General features: G+C 44.9%; 1 protein-coding gene across 1 annotated transcript in view; it reads right to left on the bottom strand.

Moving 5' to 3' along the window:
* Positions 1 to 1,594: 1,594 nt before the first annotated feature.
* The window catches only part of ankrd50 (ankyrin repeat domain 50), a gene marked incomplete at its 5' end in the record, with an annotated part of 47,606 nt that continues 28,239 nt past the window's right edge, over positions 1,595 to 20,961 (bottom strand). The window contains 2 exons of the mRNA XM_083891569.1: positions 1,595 to 1,946; positions 2,229 to 5,758. Of these exons, the coding sequence (XP_083747695.1) occupies positions 2,232 to 5,758 (3,527 nt within the window). The 3' untranslated portion in view covers positions 1,595 to 1,946; positions 2,229 to 2,231. The remainder of the gene's footprint in view (positions 1,947 to 2,228; positions 5,759 to 20,961) is intronic.

Genomic DNA, 20,961 nt, shown 5'->3' with positions numbered 1-20,961 from the left:
TGTGATTGACACGTGGAAATGTCCAAAAAGAGCCTGGTTTGTTCATGTCCAGTGCTTAAATATGAATAAATCAGCATTAGAGTTTCTCAGCAGGAAAGCAAATATGTTTATTAAGCACTTTAATATACATCAGAAAATTCCAATTCATATAGTACAGGAATTCTTTTTTAACTGAAAGTCGAATGTACATGGGAAGCTATTTACAATCCAACCACTGACAGTCAAATCAAAGGTGACAGACAAAAACACAGTCAAGACAAACAAGAGAACTTCTCAATAAGACTATACACTTTTGTTTTTTCCAACACTGTTTTCTCGACTCCATTCCGCCTTGAATCCTTCTATTAACCCTTCATGGCATAACATTTGAGCTACTGTAGAAATGGAGAGCAGGGAGCTTTCACGAGGGTTTATAAGTGTTTGTGCATGCGATAGGTTTGCTCCCCCCCCCCCCCCCCGCCCCAGCCTCTTGATCCCGGTTCGCGGTGAAAAATAGCTCACTGTTAACGGCGTGAAAAGCCTGCTAAAATATGACACAGCCTGTAAACGCTAACGCAGCTCCACAGAGTTCATGAGAAACAGATGTTTGGTTCCCTCAGTGCCACAGTCGAGCACCTCCTCCCCTCCTTCTCCCGCGGGGGTTAAGTCCTGTTGAGCTAATTTTCAGCTTCGCGCGGGGAGGAAGGGGGGTGGGGGGGGGGGGGCTGTAGGTGTGCCGTTTTCAACTTTGGCATTACAATTTTTGCATTTCTAACACTTAACCACTGACGGCTACAAGCTGAACCTCCCCCTCCCTGCTTTTTGTGACAAGCCCCTGAAATATCCACAAGTAAATCACTCAAAAATGAACCACGTGACAATAAGAAAACAAAAAAGCTTGGGTTTCTCGTTTCTCTTGCACTGCAGTAGGTTTATACACGTACGTACGTAACGCCGGACAAACGCAGACAGATGCACTGCGGTCACTTGAAACTGCTGCGTTTATAGCACCAAACTTTTTGTTACCGGTACACAATGAGTCATTTTAAATATTAGGTTTTTTTTATGCATCACAAAAACATAAAAACACTTTAAAAAAAAAAAAAAAATCCCATAGGGACAAAATGAACCTTTTCAATGAATCTCGCTCTCTTAAGATATTTGTAATAATACAGAGATGCACAAAGCTGACACAAAAAAAAAAAAAACAAGAGTCCAAACAAAAATAACGGCAGGCAACGTCCGAACACAGCACCATGATCGAGCTAATGCAACACAGAGAAATATGCAGCAAAAGTGGCTTTTTTTTCCAAAAATAAATATGCTTGTAACTGCCATTGCTATCAATATATTACACACAACATAGATTGAGCACACTGATCAAGGTTAACACAGAGTAGATTGGGAGGGGAAGAGAGGGGGGGGCGGGGTCGTCTCTAGAAAAAGGCGGTCTATAAATGCGCTTAAGTTCGTTACCATGACATCAGTTACTGTTATGTCCTCTGGTTTGTGACAATGTACTCAACGTTACATTGCTGTCAGTGTGAAAAAAAAAAAAAAAAAAAGACAGAACAAACATGATATAGAAGAATAAAAAAAAAAAAAAGCATCAGATGTTCGTTTCAATTCGCTGGATGGGACACGGAGCAAATAGAACAAATGCATGTCTGTCGTTTTTCATCTTTTTTTAAAAGTGCATACACCGTTTATTAAATAGCATTAACATTAAATTAAAAAAAAATGATACGTTTGCGTGAATAAATGAAGAAGGCTGTAACAGATGTAGGCACATCGAAGTATCAGTTCACATAAGCCTCAGGCAGAAAGTCCACAATCTTCCCCAGGTATTTATATTTAAATCTGATAAACAACAACAACGACGACGACGACAACAGAAATGCAGGTGAAAACAGTTGCTTTGGCACAATCCCTCCGATGGTCTGCGTGACGAATGGCGTTCAAGACATCTGCAACGGCACAGGAATAATTCAGAGTTAATGTTTGGGTTTGGGAGGGAAGGGGAAAAAAAAAATCTGCTTTCTTGAGATTGAGATTGATTCTCCGAGCGAGTCTGATGAAATCCAGCTAATGACGGTTCTGAGTGCAATCCAGTAACAACTCGAGGTCTGTTATTAGTCGCTAAATTAGCCGCTGTGAAATGAAGTATTATCTACATTCTGTCGCCCTGACCTTAATTTCAACTTTACAATACTCGATAACACATAATGGAGGGTTTAAGTGTTTCTTACCAGCTATAACGGAGTCTCCTTTTTGTAGTTAAACCCAGGGTCTGATCCTTCAATCTGCAGTTTCAGGGCTTGTTTAAGGCTTAGCTCGGTTTCCCCTATGGGATAGTTCTCTAGAACATCCTCGTGGCCTCTGTTCTGTGCAGTCCGAGAAACCCTACCCAGGAAAACCTGATTACCCTGTAGATGATAGTTGGGGTTGGTCATGATGCCGTTTCTCTTCTTCTCTGCGCAGCTCTGCTGCTGGATAAAGAACTGGTCCTGGACTTGTCCCCTCTCCTGCTGAAGTGAGCCGCCGATCATGATCTTACAGTGGGGATCCTTCACCGAAATGTTCGCTACTGATTTGTTGAAGGCGATCCTCTTGTCAAACTGCGTCATCTCGTACTCCAAAACTTGCCCTTGCGTCGATCCGCTGTTCTTCTTCTTCTTGTCTGAGCTCTTATTGTTTGACGTCCCGTTTCCGCTCTTGCTTCCCTTTGTTGATTTGAGACCAGGTTTTAACTGAGACCAGTCAAAGTCATTGGACGGAGATGACGGCTGCTGACCAATGGACTTGGTTGTCGAGGAAGGGGACACGATGGACTGCCTGCTGCGGGTACGAGGCAGTGAGTGCTGCTGGATTTGTTCTGTGAACGTCAGTCCGTGAAAACTGTCGATCGGCACAGTTTGCGCTGTGGCTGTTGATGATGTCGTTCTCAGGGACGAGTTCTTTGAACTCTTGAGGGAGTTATTGGACAGGGATGATTTCTGCCTATCTACAGTGGAATCAGGAGATTCTGAGGGCGAACTGAAAGCGTGGACCGGTCCGTTGTTTAGACCGCGTCCAGACGATTGAAGATCTCCTGCCCCGGTGCTGCCAGAACTACTTGATTTAATAGTGAGGGACTGCATTTTCCCAGTCACAGCTAATGGCGTCTTTTCTTCTAAAGTGTGTACTGGAGAGGGATTGCAGCCGTTCAGAGCAGAGGCCCCATACTTTTCCAGAAGTTTTATGATCATTGAATGGCCACCTTTTGCGGCCACTCTCATTGCGGTACGTCCAAACTGGTCAGCGTGGTTGGGGTCAGCGCCATTTTCAAGAAGTATTTGCACAACATCGATGTGACCCTCCTGTGCAGCTATTCCTAGTGCTGTCGCTCCCTGGTTGCACGTGTGGTCAACGTGGGTGCCGCTCTCTATCAGGAACTGTACGGCTTTCGTGTGGCCTTGCCACGCGGCAGACTGGAGGGCAGATCGCTTCTCGTTGTCACAGGCATTCACATCAGCATGATAGTTTATCAGCAGCCTCACCATTTCAACATGCCCTAGCCAACAGGAAACGTGGAGGGCCGTTCTGCCTTCAGTGTCAGAAGCTTCCACATTTGCCCCATTTTCAAGGAAATACTCTGTCATGGCCAGCTGATTTTCAAGTGCCAATATGTAGAGAGTTGGACGTCCATCTGCGTCTTTGTGATCGATATCACCTCCGTGGCTCAGCAGCAGTTCAACAATGTCCCTGTGGCCTTCCAGTGCAGCCACCCTGAGAGCATTCCTCCCATCATATCCCCTCTGGTCAATGCATGACTTGTTTTCCAGAAGAATTTGCACACAGTCATAATGTCCCTCTTGTGCAGCTAATATCAGCGGTATTCTACCGTCGTTATCTACCTCTGTACAACGAGCGCCCTGCTCGATGAGGGCATCGCACACTTGGCGATGGCCCTCGAACGAAGCCATGTGAAGCGGGGTCCAGCCTGCGTCATCCCTGTGATTCTCGTCCAGACCTCTGTCCAGCAGAGTCCTGACCACTTCCACGTTACCCTGAGCAGATGCGATGCTCAGCACAGTCCTTCCCTCGCTGTCGATGCTGTCAACAGCAGCGCCCCAGAAGAGTAAGGTGTTGACAACTGAGGCGTGGCCCATTGATGCAGCAGCAAGAAGAGGGGTGCGGCCATTGTTGTCCGTATGATCCACATCGGCTCCACCTTCCAAAAGCAGATCAACCACATCGACATGTCCTTCATAGCCAGCCACGAGGAGGGGAGTCATGCAGTCTTTGTCACAGTGGTCGACCTCTGCTCCTCTGTCGATGAGAAGGCTCACCACAGAAGCGTGACCTTTACTTGCAGGGACACACAGAGCAGCGACTGAGAGGGCAGTCCTCCCGTCCACATCTTCATGATTAACTTCAGCCCCATGGTCTAAGAGGTGCTCGACAATCTCTCTGTGCCCCATGTAAGCTGCAGCAATGAGAGCTGTCCGTCCTTCATTGTCTGCTTTGTTGACCTCAGCCCCGTGCTGAAGCAAGTTCAACACGATATCTTCATGACCTCCCCAAGCTGCAGCTCTCAGTGCGGTTCTGCCATCGGCATCGGTACAGTCCACTTTGGCACCAGCGTAGAGCAGAGCAGATACAACCTCCGAATGTCCACCCCAGGCTGCCGAGCGGAGGGCTGTCCATCCATCGTGATCTGTGTGGTTGATGTTGGCCTCACAACCAATCAGGCAGTTGACCACTTTGGTGTGGCCCTGCCTCGCGGCAAGAGTAAGTGCCGTTTGTCCATGGTTGTCCTCTAGCTCCATGTTTGCACCTCTGGAAATGAGCAAGTTGACCACATCGAGGTTCCCGCTGTACGCAGCGTTGGCCAGCAGAGTTCTTCCACTGGAGTCGCACTGGTTCACTGATGCACCATTGTCAAGCAATGTCCGTATTGAGTCCTCTCTTTCCAGGGCCTGCTGGACAATACATGAGGCATGATCGTCCTCATTGTTAACATGAGCTCCAGCTTTGACCAGAAGTTGAAGGACCTCCTGCTCTCTTGGTATGGATGTGGTGAGAGAGTCTTTAGCAGGAGTTCCATTCCAGACCATCCAAAGAGCCAGGTTAAATGGCTCAATCTGCAGATTGGAATTGACCAGGTGTAGCGCAAACTCTTGCACCTCGAGTGGTTTTAGCTGCTTAGCTCTGCAGGTGTAACTCATCGCCAACATCCTGTGTCCTTCTGCTGCATTGCACAAGTACTTCTGGGTGCAGTGCTTCACATCCAGTAGCCACTCTGCAAAACTGTAGTGAAACAGGATCTTAGTGCCCCCAAGGCCATCGACTAACAACTTGGAGAGAATGTCCATTTTTTTCTGAAAGTCCTCCATAGTCGTGGTCATATTTTTGGTCCAGACTGCGTGGTACAGTTCTTTGACTGTGAGTGGTCTGCAAGTTGCCAGGATTACATTAAGGATGGGTTGAACTTTGGCAAACTGTTTTCTGACAAATAGTCTCTGGCAGAGCCACAGGTAGAGGCCATTGAGCGTGCCGGGGATGTCGCGGATCTCGCGGAGCATGATGAAGTTTTCCACCACGCCGTCCAACACGCGCTCCAGGTAGAGGAAGCAGCCGCTGCTTTTGATGTGAAGTTGGTTGAGCATCTCGGCGGTCTCTTTGGTGAGATGCTGCCTCAGGGCCTCCTCCTGATCCAGCCTGTGGAGGATGTACTGCTGCACATCCTTGACGATGTAGGCCTTGCGTAGATCGTCGAGGCTGATTTTGCGGAAACCTGGAAGAGAGGAAAAAGGGACATTAGACAAGTCTGATAACAGATGCACGACGAGGCAGACGTCTAGAAGATACATATGGTGGTCTTAGTTAACAATGATTAGCATTCATTTCCCACAGTGGCCCTTGAGTAATTATCCTAAATCTGACCTTAAGATTATAACCGGTGTTTATCCACTGATCTTGTATCTTTGGATAATTAGATTAGGCCGACCTTTAATTTCCAAAGGCATGGGATAATTAACAGTAAAGCCATGGTATTAAAAAAAGAGACTTTCAGGGGAAATGAGGGCAAGACCCCCTCTGGCTGCTGGAAGCAGACACCATCAGCAGGAGTTTGCTATCATTTTAGCTCAAAAAGCACCGCTGACAACAAAGTCATTAGCACGGCAAACGGAACACAGCGTTGAAGCAGTGAAGACAGCCACACAAACAAATGTCTGTGCAATCTTCAGACGCTTGTACTTTCTAAATATGAATGATGTTTCACACCACAAGCATCACTCTTTTCAGAAAGTATTTGACCCAGAAAAAAACCCCCAACTTAAATCCCTTTCAACACTGAAGCCTGCTTGACTGGTCGCTCAACCCATCGACTGAGTGCAGAGGTTATTAGCGCTCTGTCAGCAGGAGCAAATCTGCAAAAAAGAGCTTGAGATGTATGGGGGAGAGCAGAGGGGACATTATTTCCACGCCTGTAGCACATCAACTGCCTGTAAAACATCTCTCCAATGGCTAACTTATTAATGTACTAAAGGCTCCCAGCACAAATCTTTAGAAATTATCACAGTGGGTCTTAATGAATAATCTTTAATAGGAATTCCTCCACTAATGTGCCAGAAGTGAACTTTATGCACATTAGCCGAGGCACTTTAACTTTTAACTTCCCTGCATGTTAACACAATCTGTTTGTGGATGTGCATGAGCGGCCTGTAGCCAGAGGGCGAGGAGAGCATTTCTGCATACTTGTATTTACAGTTCCCATGGTCCTCGAGGGTTTACTGGGACAGGAAGAAAAAGGAAAAACAGTCACAGACTCTCTGTGTTATTGACATGCAGTCCCTGCACCATTAACAGTGACTTACAGTCCTTGTGCAGCTAATGCGACTGCAGCATTTGCATTTGGCTCGGTGAATCAGTGCACACTTTACTGCGTATGCCCGGCTGAACGCCGCCTCATTAAGATTGACTTAAAAATTTTGGTAATTAAGGTTTTCGATGTTAGACTTTTTTTTTTTTTTTTTTATTGACTGAACATTTTATGAACTCGGAGGTTGTGGAAACACGGCGACACTTTCATCCTAAACAGAGAAATGTGATTGCCTTGATTATATAACACTTTCCCCTGTATGTAATATTAATGCGACTCAGTTACCGAGCCCGAGGCAGAGCTTTGTTCATCTTACTTTTTTTTTTTTGTACAAGCAGCAAAAAAGGGCTGTGAAATCTTATTCCGCACAGGCCTGGTGGTAAACTGCACCTGGAAGCCAGATAACCTGATGAGTTTAACAACAGTTTCCCCAGGAAGGCACTGACAGTTTGGACTGCAGATGCCGGTAAACAGAGGAGCAATTGGTTTGTCTTTATCATCTGCTCCTGGGTTTGTTCAAGATAAGCTCGCGCGGCCACTAACAACAACTCACAGTGATCCCTCTCTGTCTTTTAAGACCTTCATTGTATTTCAAAGTGCGATAAAACGGGAGTAACAAGAGCAATCACGCCAGCGGTAACGACTACACATAACTTGTTATTTTACATTCCACCGTTTTATTATTGTCCGTGCCTGTTTTCACTGGTCGTGTTCTCTGATTGAACATCTTTTATGAGATGCCCTGGGTTAATTAGTAGAAACATGCTTTTTTAAAACAAAAAAAACCTGGTTATTCACTCGTGCTTTACGTTAACGCGTTTCCACGACGACTGACCAGGAAAAAACTTGTGTGTTGTCATGTTTACATGCCGCGGCACTGGAGTCTAGGCACCGTTTACCAGTTAGCTCCGTTAGCTGCGTTAGCTCCTTTAGCGCTGTGTATATGTGAAGGCAATTGTAGCTTAACGTGCACTCACTGGAGTCATTTTTGCTGTATGCTTGATCATGTATGGACAACAAACTATAGCTTTATACTGGACCGATTTTCTCTGATTCTTCTCTTCTGTTTATGTGGATTAAGTTAATATAATGCACATAAAAATTGGGCTTAATGATAAGTACCAATTACCTCATCGTAAAACCTTTTATGGCAGAGGATTTTTTTCGGGGGGGGATTAATCACTTCATAATAACAGGGTTCATATGGACAGAGACGTGTCGTTTTACAGTGCCATATACACCAGAGCAAAGCCCCAGATTATCACTTGTTGGTTCTGAATATCCATGTCGACGACTTTACTAAAGGGCAGCTGTGCAAACAGTTTAAATTGATAAAGCTATAAAGTATTGCTCCCTGGCATTGTACAACATAAGTGCCTGATAATTACGACAACTCAGTGACCCTAACCCACTTTTATTCTCTGCTGCCGGTGGCTGAGCTGCATTTTTCCCACCCTCCACAGTCCTTTTCTCTCACTCCACAACCCCTGCAGCAGCTCACACGCTCCATATGCCATTACCAGGCATATGGTGAAGTAGCTATAGGTAAAAGTAATTCTATCTGTGAACCATTAAAAGATGGCACAAAAAAAAATCCCTGACTGATAAATCATTGATGACAAAAGCCTGGGAATGTGGGGATGGTAACTTTCAGGTTTGTATCAAAAGATAGTGAAAGACTCGAAGGTACCACGTGACCCTAATGTGCATTCCTGCTCCGTGTTCTCACCACGCTGCTGGCTCAAACTTCAAGCAATAAAGCTCATATTTCATGCTATCATCAAAAGGACCTTTCACTCTTCCTCCCCTTTATTTCCTGCAGCTTTTTGTTTCACCAACTCAAAATCACATCCAGAACCACAGCGAGTCCTTTTGCTCTGGTACAATCAATCTCTCTCTCTCTATGTACGTGAGAGTTTTCTGATTCCCTGACATCACTGCCTGGTTCTTCTCCTTCTGGACCTTGTCCTTCTTTGGACATTCTGGGTTTCTTCCAGCTGGGACAGGAAACAAACCACTCTGAGAAATGGGGGAGGAATCCAGGGGAAAAACACAAACGTATGGAGGACATTTTATTTTACATCAAGTCTCAGTGTTGATGTTGAGATTTGCTCCATTTCTCGAGGGACAGTGAAACATCATTGAGTGTGCATTAGAGCCCACTTGTGGAGATGCTACTCTGTCGAGAATATTTTCTCTGGGGAACAAAGGAAAAAAAAAAAAAACGCTTCTATGCTGCAGTTTAGGATGAGCAGTTTCTCCCACGTTTTCCAGGGTTGCCGACACACCAATTATGAAGAAACAGTGACTGGGGGAAAAGCTGGAGAAGGAGGTAGAAATTTAACTGCAGCCACCGTGAAATAAAGCACTTGCCTGGATAAAAACAACCCTCTAAAAAATCAGTTTCTCTGAGGAAGAAAGCTAAAAGAAAAAAGATCAAGAAAGAGGCTCCAGACGTACTTGCACGTCGCAGAAGATGACCTACAGTTTCCATTAGATCAGCCCACATCACTTTATAAGGCCTGCATGTCAACCGTAAAGTCGTGGCATTATTATGGTCGTGCACGTGCAGATTAAACACCAAAACAACCACACGGCTGAAGTCATCCGACCTGTATTTGATGATTGTGGTGAAATAGGAACTACAGTTAACAACTGCACAAGAATGCGAGAACTCTCGCTGGCTATAAATGTTCAGTCGCTGCCCAAGAACAATTTTCCTTCTCTCCAAAACCCGCCGATAGTCACGAAGGCCTTGATTTGGCGCTTTTAGAAGTGGGTTAGACAAACTGTAGCTAGCTGTGTCCTGTGTGAGTGAGTGAGTGAGAGAAAGGACGGTTCAGGCCTTGAACAAAAGAGACTGCTAAACAAGCAACAAATGACACATTCATCGGGGTGAGGGATGCAGCTCCCGAGTACAGGCCTCCGAGACAGCTGCTGCTCGTTACCGAACTGGATACCGTCCACGAGAGACAGGGCCTTGCCCACAAAGAGGGGGACTGTTTGCCTTTCGAGATTACATTTTTTTGGATGACAAATGAGGCCTGCGTGCCCTCGCGTCGACAAACCGGGGGGTTCCGCGCTCATCGACCCGGATTTTCAGAACGCCGGCTTCTGAGATTCTGGCGTTGTTATTTGTGAGAGACACCGTCTTAAGTCATCGGATCCATAAAGAAAACAGAAACCCAAGACCCGCTCGCCCTCTCCTTGGGCTCTCTCAGTAAAGCCTCGCTCGACAAACGTCTGTTCGACAGCTGCAGCGTTCCCTGCTCCAGAGAACACGAGAGCGCCAACCCTCCTAAACACAAAGTATGCGGACGAGAGCCTGCTCCAATGGTCTGCAAACAACAGGCTTTTAAAAACCCGCCTGCCATTAATGCTTTTAAAAAGAAAAACAATGCAGAGTTCCTTCTTTGATTGCACACACTCTCACTTCCACTCAAGTAAAGATAACACTTTGCGTTTTATCTCGGATAAAAGTGGATCATTCACAGTACTTTGACTTTGATAATCCCCTAATTCAACAGCACTGTTGCAGGAGGAAAAAATCACTTCAAATAATTGTCTACAACTAATCCCTACTGTACATTTCCTGCCATCAACAGAAACACAGAAACGATTCCACTTTTTTTAACAATTAAACGCTCGTCACGCTGCAGGCAACGCACACGAAAAACAGTCCTGCTCAAACATGCCTCGCGCTGCATTTCAAACAGGATATAAAAGGCTTTTCCAGTCCAACCTGTCACGGTGCAGCTGAAAGGGCCTGATGAGGTGGAGGAGGGGGGTGGGGGGGGTAAACAGTACGACGTGTAAAAGCCCTGAGTGGGAGCGGCGTGTTCTGATAAAGCCATCAAACCACCTGCATGAAGAACAAGCCCATTCATCTTAGAAAACAGCTGCACGCAACCGAAAAAAAAAGCTGACGTTTCCGTTCCAGCAAACAAAAGTAAAACTTTGCTTTAGCCTGAGTGACAGACGCTCATTAAAACAGCGACAAGGAGCCGAGTCATGAGTGCGGCGTCACCTCGTCGTCGCTCACATGTGCCGCACTCTCGACCAGATTCACGCACGAGATATCTCGAGTGGAATTCAGTTGTTGCTATATATCACGGAGCTTTTTACAGCTGCGCAGACGACTGGAAACTTAATCCCAGTGAAAATCGAGAACTGAAATAACACAACGTTGAGCCAGAAATACGAACGAGACATAAATAGCATTAACTTGATTCAAACGGTGTTTTAGCAATTTTTGGGGGGAAAATTGGGACTTAAACGGCAACTAATCTCTATTCTCTCAGCGACCTAATTTAATAAAAAAGTTATATAACTTTTGTATGCTTCTGTGAAACGACTATAAAACACTTTCTAAACCAACCGTGTCACTTAAAAAACTGCCCACTCTGTCAACCTGAAATAAGCAGTGGTGACACTGAGCTCTTGTAGCGCTGGGAGTTTCCCCTGCTCCACCGGATCAAATTTCCTCAATATCTGCCCATGTTTTTGTTCATCATTACACCGGCCGACCTCGCCGTGACCTCATTTAGCGCCACCGCCACATGTTTCCCTTTCACCTGCACCAGGGACTACTCACTCCAGCATGTCAGTCGTGTTTTATTAGCCGTCGAGTCACAGCACAAGCCATTATCTGCTATCGCCGAGCAGAGCGGAGCGGTGCCAGGAAAAGTCTGGAACCGTTTTGGAAAGGTTTCACAGAGAAGTGCCCGGACATCAGAGGCAACACAAGGAAAGCTGCTGTTGCTAGTAAGCAGCTGAAACCACCAGGTACTGGGGGAAGTCATCCGTGGCATGCAGGCCGAGGCAAGAGAGGCATTGTGGTATAAAAGAACCAGGAATGTACTTAGAATGTCTTTAGTATCCAACATTATCAACAATAATTAACCCTTCTGTTGCCGTACTTCTCATTAGCATAACTCCTAGACCGTTTGTTTAGCTAGAAAAATCAAAAAGTACCGGAAAAGCAGAGAAATAGAGCTTTTTGCACCCAATGAAGTTTCACTAGTTTTAAATGTGTCAACTGCTAAATTAGCCTAGCCTAGCATTAACCTGCTAGGCTAGTAGAGATGTGAATCTTTGGGTGGCTCACGATTCAATTCAAACGATTCTCGATTCACATTTATTCATTTAAAACAAATAAAAACTTACTTCTTGTACAAAAAAAATCACTTGCATAAATAAAAAATAAAAGCTTAGGCTAGCTGCCTTTTTCTCCCAGAAGTGACACAAATAAACTGTATACAAATAACACAAACTGGTGTTTTGTGTGGTTTTTCAAAATAGAAACTTAAAATATATATATATATTTTTTTTTTTTTCAAAAAATCGATGTTTGAAGTTAATGAATCGTGGATGATTAGAATCACGATTTTTCCCCCACCCCTATAGTCTAGGCTAGGCTAGGTGACAACACCCAACTTCAGGCTGTTAAAACCACTTTAGCATTTCACTGCTATGCTAGGATAATGGTCTCCCAGTTACATTGGAAGCCGGTACTGGGAGTTCACAGCGTTTCTCGATGTATCTCGGGTAAAAAAAAACGAACAACAACAACAACATGACTCCATGTTGGATTCCCATAACATTTCCAACGATTACTCGTTGACTTTAACTTGATAAAAAGTGGATTTGAACATGTTATTTTGGACGAAACGTCATGTAAGCAGAGAAATAGAGCTTTTGCGGTGGACCTCAGAACTTCAGTGGAACGATCGTCCAATCACCAAGATTCACGTTTGCGACATTAGCATCTCTGTACCGTAATTCCTAAAACGGTTGAATAACTGCCAGGTATTGAAAGTGAAAGTTAGCAGAAAGGGGCAGAAGCACTCACGCCTGAATATTATTATTATTATTATGTTGAATATAACAACCTTCAATTGGGCAAAAATGACAAGCCTTTGAAAATAAAGCCTAAAAGACATTTTGGCAGGGGAATGCCACATACCAGAGGGGGCATCACCTCAAGAGGTGAGAGGCCGGGCCATGTTCAGAATCATGTTACTGCAGTGCAGCACCCAAGGTGTTGGAGATACAGACACGGTAGACCTGTAATTTGCCCGGCTGTCAGACTGCATGGTAGTAAATTACAGTATTCAGCGAGGATTATGGTCTTGGGCTCATCCAAAGTGAAGCTCAACATGCAGCCTCACAGACGACAAACTCATAAATGAACACGGACATAAATCAGCTGGTCCGTGTAAGCCAATTTCAAGAAAGTGGTGGGGGGGAGGTTAAGCTAATTAAATATGTCGTCCTTGCTCTCGTTACCCAGGAAGTGAGGCAGAGCAGCAAACCGTGGCGAGGAAAAAAAAAAAAAGCTGTGAGAGAACAGACATGGCTTTTTATTACACTTTTGGTTACAGGAAGCATCTGTCAAATGGGCTTTTTTGGTTTAGCGTGGTGCAATTTGGGCTCCACGGGGAAGGCTGCAGCACGGCAGATTGGATTTTAAAGGTTGTTGTTTTTGTAGCTACCAAACAAGCTTTTACATTTTCTGCCTTGGAGCTCTTTGCCTGAAAATTATTCTTGGCGTATAACCCCTCATAAAACACACACACATTTTTTTTATTTTATTTTACTGTTAAGATTCAGATTCATCCGTTGGCGTCGACGCGAACGCATGCGTCCGATTGTCACGTAAAAAAACTACGCCGAGGAGTGCGTCGGTGTGCGGGGCCGTCTTCGTCTTCTCTTCGGGGAGCATTCCACGGGCGCAGAAGAAATAAACCGTCCTCGCTGCTTTTACGACCGTGTTTGTGTTGACCGTCGGCCAGAACATCCCGCGGTCTCTCCAGTGAGGTCTCGCGTTCGACCGAAATGAAAGTATACACAGCAGAAGAAAGAAAGAAAGAAAGAAAGAAGGGGGAAAAAAAATAAGATCCAGGGAGACGTTAAGAGTTTGGTTGACCTTTTTGTGAAGGCACGGCCTTCTTGCTCCGTCAGATTCAGATCCACATGCCTCGGGACAAAGAGTCCGCTCAGAGGAGGAGGAGGAGGAGGAGGAGGAGGAGGAGGAGGAGGAGGAGGAGGAGGAGGAGCAGCGCTGGCTTTAAACAGCGCTGCTCTTTTTCTCGTTTGTGATCAATGGTGGTAAATCAGTTCTGTCTCTGGACAGAGTGGGCAAAGAAAGCTCCATTCATGGTGGGCAGAGCCCGAGGTGGGAGACGTGGTTCAGGTCCTTTGCTCGACTGTACTCCCTCCCTTTTCGTTTCCTTTCCTTTCCTTTCCATGACACACAAATACACGGAAACGAAAACACAGACCCACCCCTGACTCGCATAGTTTCCTCGACGTGTACGTTTCATTAAATAACTGCAGCAGAAGCTGGAATGATCCGTCTATATATAGATATATATACTGTATTCAAGTGGTAACCTACTTTCTCTGGCACCATCCTAATTCAAATTTGTCAACGGCTAGCTTAGCCTAACCTAGCATGTACCTGTCAGGCTAAGCTAGGCAATAACGTCCCACATCAGGCTGCTAAAACCACTTTAGCGGTTCACAGCTAAGCTAGGATAATGGCGAGTTCCATTTACGTCGGAAGTTCTTCACAGCGTTCGTATCTCAGGATAGCAATCGTTAGCCTGTCAATAACAATGCCCAACGAGGTGTTTTGTGAAAACTAGCAACATGATTCCATGTTGGACTCCCATAATAATTACGATTAGTTGAATTCAAACGATTACTCTTTGAATTTAACGTAAAATAACTGTTAATTTTTGTTAATCACAACCCGGGGATTCCACTGAATGTACTACTGTACTATTTCAGCCAATTGGCACATGATGCACAGGACAGGAAGTAAAAAAATAAAAGCATTATTTTCAGAATAAAAGCCCCTGTTTGGAAATAATCGTTTTGTTTTCAATTACTGGTGAATTGCACAGAGATTTGTTAGCCACATATCGCGTTTAGCCACAAGTGCAGTTTCATTCTGAGCCAATTTGAATACAAGGTTTAGATAACGTGCCGTTTTTCACGGTACCATTCCACCCATTGTGGTTTTTCGCTTCTTACGTTCACGTAATTTCAGCCACAACAAGAGCCTTGTTTCCACTTTCCAGACCCAGAAATTGCATCCATTATCTGTATAATGTCTCTGACTGTACTCTGGACTATGTACAAACATAGACCGTGTGTGGATGTGTCACCTGAGGAAGGAAATGAGTAAACCCTCCATCGAAATGCCTCACAATATGAACGTGCTCTTAAAGTGGCCACACATTCCTACGACATTCCTCAGACTGTGCGAGGAATATAACTGTCTTAATTACAGCTGTGATTCATAACTAAGAGGGGATTTTATGTGTGTGTGTGTGTGTGTGTGTGTGTGTGTGTATATGTGGGTCTGTTTTACAGGTTTTTGGCCGGTGTGGAAGCGTTCCACTCCTGCCAAGTGCCCCTTCATGACCAAGTGGACGAACTCGGAGCAAAAAAATTAGGGGAGGAAAAAATGAAAATAATCACGTATTTTACGAGCGTGGAAATCAATCTATTTGAAGTTTGCTGTAACGCTGCAGAGCAGGAATGTGGTTGTTTAAGGGTAGAGCTATTATCTTTCACGGCTCCAGTAGTGCACCGATACTATATTATTATAACTACTGGCACTGCGGCTCACAAATCCAGGCCTTCTCCATCCTCCCTCATCCCTCGCTCATGTTGGCTTTTCCCTGAAATCCTAAGTACAGCTTACTCATGGGTTTTTTTTTTTTTCTTTCTTCTCCTGCTTTGTGTTTCCTTTAAAACTGAGCTGTATCATTGTCATCTACCTCCCGCTGTCCTCGCAGATTAGTAACAAGACGCTTCTATGCGGGAGGAGAGATTTGAGAGGCAATAATACTTACTCTATTATCTCACTCAACTTAACTTTCTTCTTTGTTGAAGCTTCTGTACACGGTTGTGTTCTGAACGCTGGTTTTTATACAGGAAAAATGGGTCAGAAAGATAAATAATCCCATCATCTTTCTTTTGACTTATTCCCCAGTCAGTCCTTTTAAATGTTATATTTTTACCCACAATAGATCGTCGACAATAAGAACCACTAACCACAACAGTGTGAGGAGGAATTTAATGGCGTGGTGATAAAATCTAAACCTAAACCGTTGGGCAATGTCAGTGTCACCAATTACAACAGATATTACAAAAATGTGCGGTTGCTCACGATCTGCTGAGTTTCACTTCGTCGGGTTCATTAATGACCATGTGGCGGCCATGTGTTCCACTTATAGAGCTTATATACAGTATATATATGTAAAAAAAGGAGGAAGTCATCCAGTTGCCCCCACTGAAGTCAACCAGGAAGTGAGAATATACAGATTAGCTACCAGGGGGTGATTTAGCTGAAAGTCTACACTAATCTGAGCCCACTTCTCACTCCATTTCTACGTCAATTAACATTTTCCTGATGACTCAATGTTCTCCATCACTAATTTCAGCTCCTCTTCAGAACAGCGTGATGGTAACAATGAGGACAAGAGATGAGAAAGTATGCGGCACATATGAATCGTCCAATGGGGAAGCCTGGTTCACGGTTGATGCCTCTGAACTTTCACTTTGCGAAAATGTCAATACGTCGCCGGTCAAATCGTGATTGGTGTCGCGACCGATTGCCACTTGGTTCCACGATACAATCTTTTTCTGAATAACAAAACTGCACAACGACGTGCTCGCATTGCACATGCATTATGTGGATTTATACAGTAGTGTATGTCTCTCGAAGCTGAAGCTCAGTATTCAGACACATTTTCAATTTTCCGAACGTTAGCGACACGTGAAATTAACCAAACAGGTTTTTTTTTACGTCTGTAGAATAGAAAAGTTTATCCCGATTCCAGCTGCTCAACTATGAATATGATCAGATTTCTTTATCCTTTGCTCGTCTGTGACGGTAAACTGAAGGTTTATCTCGGCGTTTGTGGACAAAAACAAAGCGTTTAAAGGACGACGTCATTTCGAGTTTTAAAAAACCCCGACTGACCTGATCTCAAGTGGCACTTCACGTTTCTGGAAAGTGGATAAACATGCTCTAGCCTGGTGTTATTTGAGCTTTAATTAAAAAACCTGGGGATTTATTTATTCAAAAGTGAAGGGAAAAACGACTATTTGCGATGAACGAGAAGATTATCGTCGCTCGTACTGTCCAAAGGTAACAAAAAAGCCCTCGACCGCCATCTCAAAACATCACTGATTATTTTCTGATCTGTGTTTTTGACTGCAGGTCTCCAATCAAATCCAACTACTACTTTCCACTGGCTTGTAACCCTTGTTCTTATATTTCTGTCACGTGTTCTACAGCTGTGACGTAAAAAGCTCCTCCGAACGCCAGGTTTCCAAAACTCGGCGAGCAGACCTCCTACTTCTCCCAGATCAGTCCGCACTCGAGTGGTATTACAGACGCTTAATGTACTCCAGCATTCGAGTACCAGGCGCCGCTCGCTTGCTATACAGTCGTTTGTTGGCAAATTATCAGGCAACGCTTGGCTTTTGTGTTTCCTGACAGCGTACCAGATGAACGGCTATGAGCAGGTAATGGTGGCAACGTGTACGGAACAAAGACGACATGGTTTTTCACTCATAGTCTGGATCAGATTTGGGCTCAAACACAAACACGACGGTTCGAGGAAGTTTCCGTTTGAGTCAATTATTATGTTCTGTAACTTGGTTATCTCGTGCGAGGGAGGTTATATTTTCACCTGTGCCCGTCTGTTGGTTTGGTTGCTAAGGGTACGGCAAAAACTAATTAATGGGGTTTGATTTGATCATGAAACGATGTGGTTGGAGTGCGTTCGGACCAAGGAGAGAGGATCGTCTGGCTGAATGACACTGCCTGTTTTCGGTGGGAGGCTCTTTTTGGACTGCGAACGACGCAGAGCTACTCGAGCGGAGTCTGTGGCCGTGACCTTACACGACTCGCTGAATGTCAAAACCAGGGGAAAGCTGGATCTTTTTTACCCCCTGTATTTATTTTAAGCTGTCTAAAATCTCCAAGACGATAGGTGAGAGTAAGTGCAAACGTTCACCAGGAGGAGAAGACAGGTCTACTTCTTTTTTTTTTTTGCCGACAGTAAACATCAATATCAAATAAATACCTGAGTTGAGGTCAGTTAAGAGAGTCGGATTGATGTGCAGCTTCAAGGTTCCACCCGACGACCGAAAAAATGATTTACGAGCGATGTCAAGGCCTATTCTTATAACGTGTGATGTGCAGTGCTTACTTCCTCCCCCCGGGGGACAGCACTGAGACCTACTTACTGCTTGACCAACAACACCGAAGAACACAACATGTGGGATTTGAAGGAGGTGACATTCTTTCCACTGCTGTTCACCATTAACCTCCCTGTCAACTTCACCTCAGCCTCATTCCTGTGATGAGTGCCACCTCATCAGAGAGTCATTTTCTAGTGACTCTGGTGAGTAAAATCAGTGATATAATCCGTTTGGTGCCACTTAGGGATGACCGGTATTATCGGCACGATATCCAGACCTACTTTTGACTAAAACTGTGGATTTTTTATGCATATTTATTTCACAAAATGAAGTATATTTGTCCATTTTATTTACTTTATATGTATTATATCTATCTGCTGTAAAATATCATTCATTTCAATACAAAAGAGACTAAATGACCATTGCAGTTGGGCGCAGGAATCGGTATCGGTATCAGTTCTCGGCCTGAACACTCCCGATATATCAGATTTGCCATTGGGACAGAACTGGTGGAGAGGAGCAGCCTCAGAGTGGCGTACAAAACAAGTCGATTCATGTTTTGACACAGGATAACGGCACATGTGAGATAAAGGACTGAAAAAAATACATGCGTGAGTCGCTTTTTCTATGTAAATCTCCTGTAAAAACCCTCCCCTCCCCCACCACCACCACTGCTCTTTCTGCTGCTGCTGCTGCTGCTGCTTGAGGCCTTGTTAAATTGGCAGAGATTCCGTCCTGCTCCAAAAACCAAAATCGCTGCCTAAGTGTTTCCACTCCGCTAACTCATCGTGGTCGTACAGTAGCACAGCACACACAGAGAGGGGGGGGGGGGGTAACGGGACAGACACAGATCTGACGCAACGCTCGTGCATTTCAATCTTAAACAGGAATCTGTGATCGGGGTGGGTTTATACCGTATTTTGCGATGACGGTAACTCTCTACATGATATTAGGGCTGCAATGATTACTCGAGCGATTCGAGAAACGGACCGTTTGAGCAGACGCACATCCGGATTTCAGCTGGCGCAACGGCGGAGCGTGAAACAGCTTAAAAATTGCAGAAAATGTCCAAAGTGTTGGACCATTTCACACTTAAACAAGAAGCCAACCAGGTGCAGTATAACCACTGCAAACTACAACAGCACGTAATCAATGACTCAGCATCTGAGCCCAAAGCATCCAGTTGCTAACGCTTCCGGCACACGCTAACGTAAACATTGATGTTAGCTGATTTAATGTAGCTGACTCGGGCTGCAGCTATCAAACACTTTTGTAATCGAGTATTCTACCGATTATTCCTTGATTAATCGAGTAATCGGATAGATAATAATTTTGCGTTTTGCGTCCTCGATTAATCGAAAAATAATTGGTTGAATGCTCCATTAGGGTTAGGGTTGATCGGGGTGGGTTTATACCGTATTTTGCGAGGACGATAACTTTCTGGTCTCATGCATGATATTAGGGTTGCAACTTGTTTAGTCGTTTAATTCATATCTCGCACGGCCTGTTCAGCGCAGAGATCATTGTTCCACACGGACCGTTGTAGCAGACGCACACCAGGATTTAAACTGGCGCGATGGCGGAGACGGAGAGTGAAACAGCCCGTTAAAAGGCAGAAAAAGTCCAAAGTGTGGGACCATTTCACGTGTAAACAAGAAGCCAACAAGGTGCAATATCAACAGCACGTCCTCAATGACTCAGCATCTGAGCCCAAAGCATCCAGTTGCTAACGTTTCCGGCACACGCTAACGTAAACATTGATGTTAGCTGATTTAATGTAGATTACTAGGGCTGCAGCTATCAAATACTTTTGTAATCGAGTATAATTATGCGTTTTGCATCCTTGATTAATCGAAAAAATAATTGGTTGAATGCTCCATTTACAAGAATACTCCATAGCTGCAGCCCCTACATGACATCTCTGTTTTTATAACCTCACATTTTGAGTTTCCTTCCAGTAAATTTTGACCAAGACCAGTAACACAGCAGCTCATCCTCAGCCTGTGCTTATTTATTCAATAAAAAAACACTGAGTTATCACACAGCTCCAGTCAGCCAGAGGGACACGAAATCTCAGCACAAAATTCCCTTACTCCTCCTCACCGTCGACAGAACACTCTTTGTTTGTCAGGCATAAGCCGAGCGGATGCGAGCGAGGCATTTCTGCTGCTGCTGCTCAGAAAGTCAGAATGGCTCCTTCTTCCTGCTCGGTCTCGGAGGTGTTGAAAAAAACTTCCCAAAGCACATTCCACTCCCGAGACACACACACACACACACACACACGGGAAAAAAAACAGTCGCGCCAACGACGGAAAGGCATTCAAAGAGACAATCTCGAATTCTTTCGGGGTACAATCGCCGAGGCGGCGCGGACTTCTCCGTCGAGCTGCTTTTTCCCCGCGAGCGTGACCTCGCGCGGTTAAAGGTCACTGCTCAAACTTTATCGACACTCAACTCCCACGACCGCAAAGTTCCCATCGCCGCAGACGGAGAGTATAGAGGGAAACCCACACACCACCTCCACCCCAGACAAAACAGGCCCGCTCGTATAAAATGAGAGCTGGCTCTGCACGGAGCATGAAAGTGGAGCGTGTTGGCAGGACACCGCCGTCGCCGACTTGTAAACAATACGAAGCATATTTTCAGAAAGCACTTGGCCTGGATGTGATATTCCAACGGACTTTGGTCTATTTTTAAGTCCAGTGCTGGATGAATAAGGAGCATTCACGCTGCTATACAAGCTGATCAAGGACGCCGTAAGTGGGGGTGAGTGCGTTTGTGTCCAGGTCTGCGGGGGGGGGGGGGGGGCAGTCAGTGTTGCAGAAGAACCAAGAGCGGAAGACTGAATCCAGACAAAACAAAAAACGCTGCTAAAAGCATTTGAA

This window comes from Microchirus variegatus (genome assembly GCF_963457635.1).
Source record: "Microchirus variegatus genome assembly, chromosome: 6".
Lineage (NCBI taxonomy): Eukaryota > Metazoa > Chordata > Actinopteri > Pleuronectiformes > Soleidae > Microchirus > Microchirus variegatus.
The sequence above is the reverse complement of the archived record's forward strand: the minus strand, read 5'-3'. Positions and strand labels throughout refer to the sequence as shown.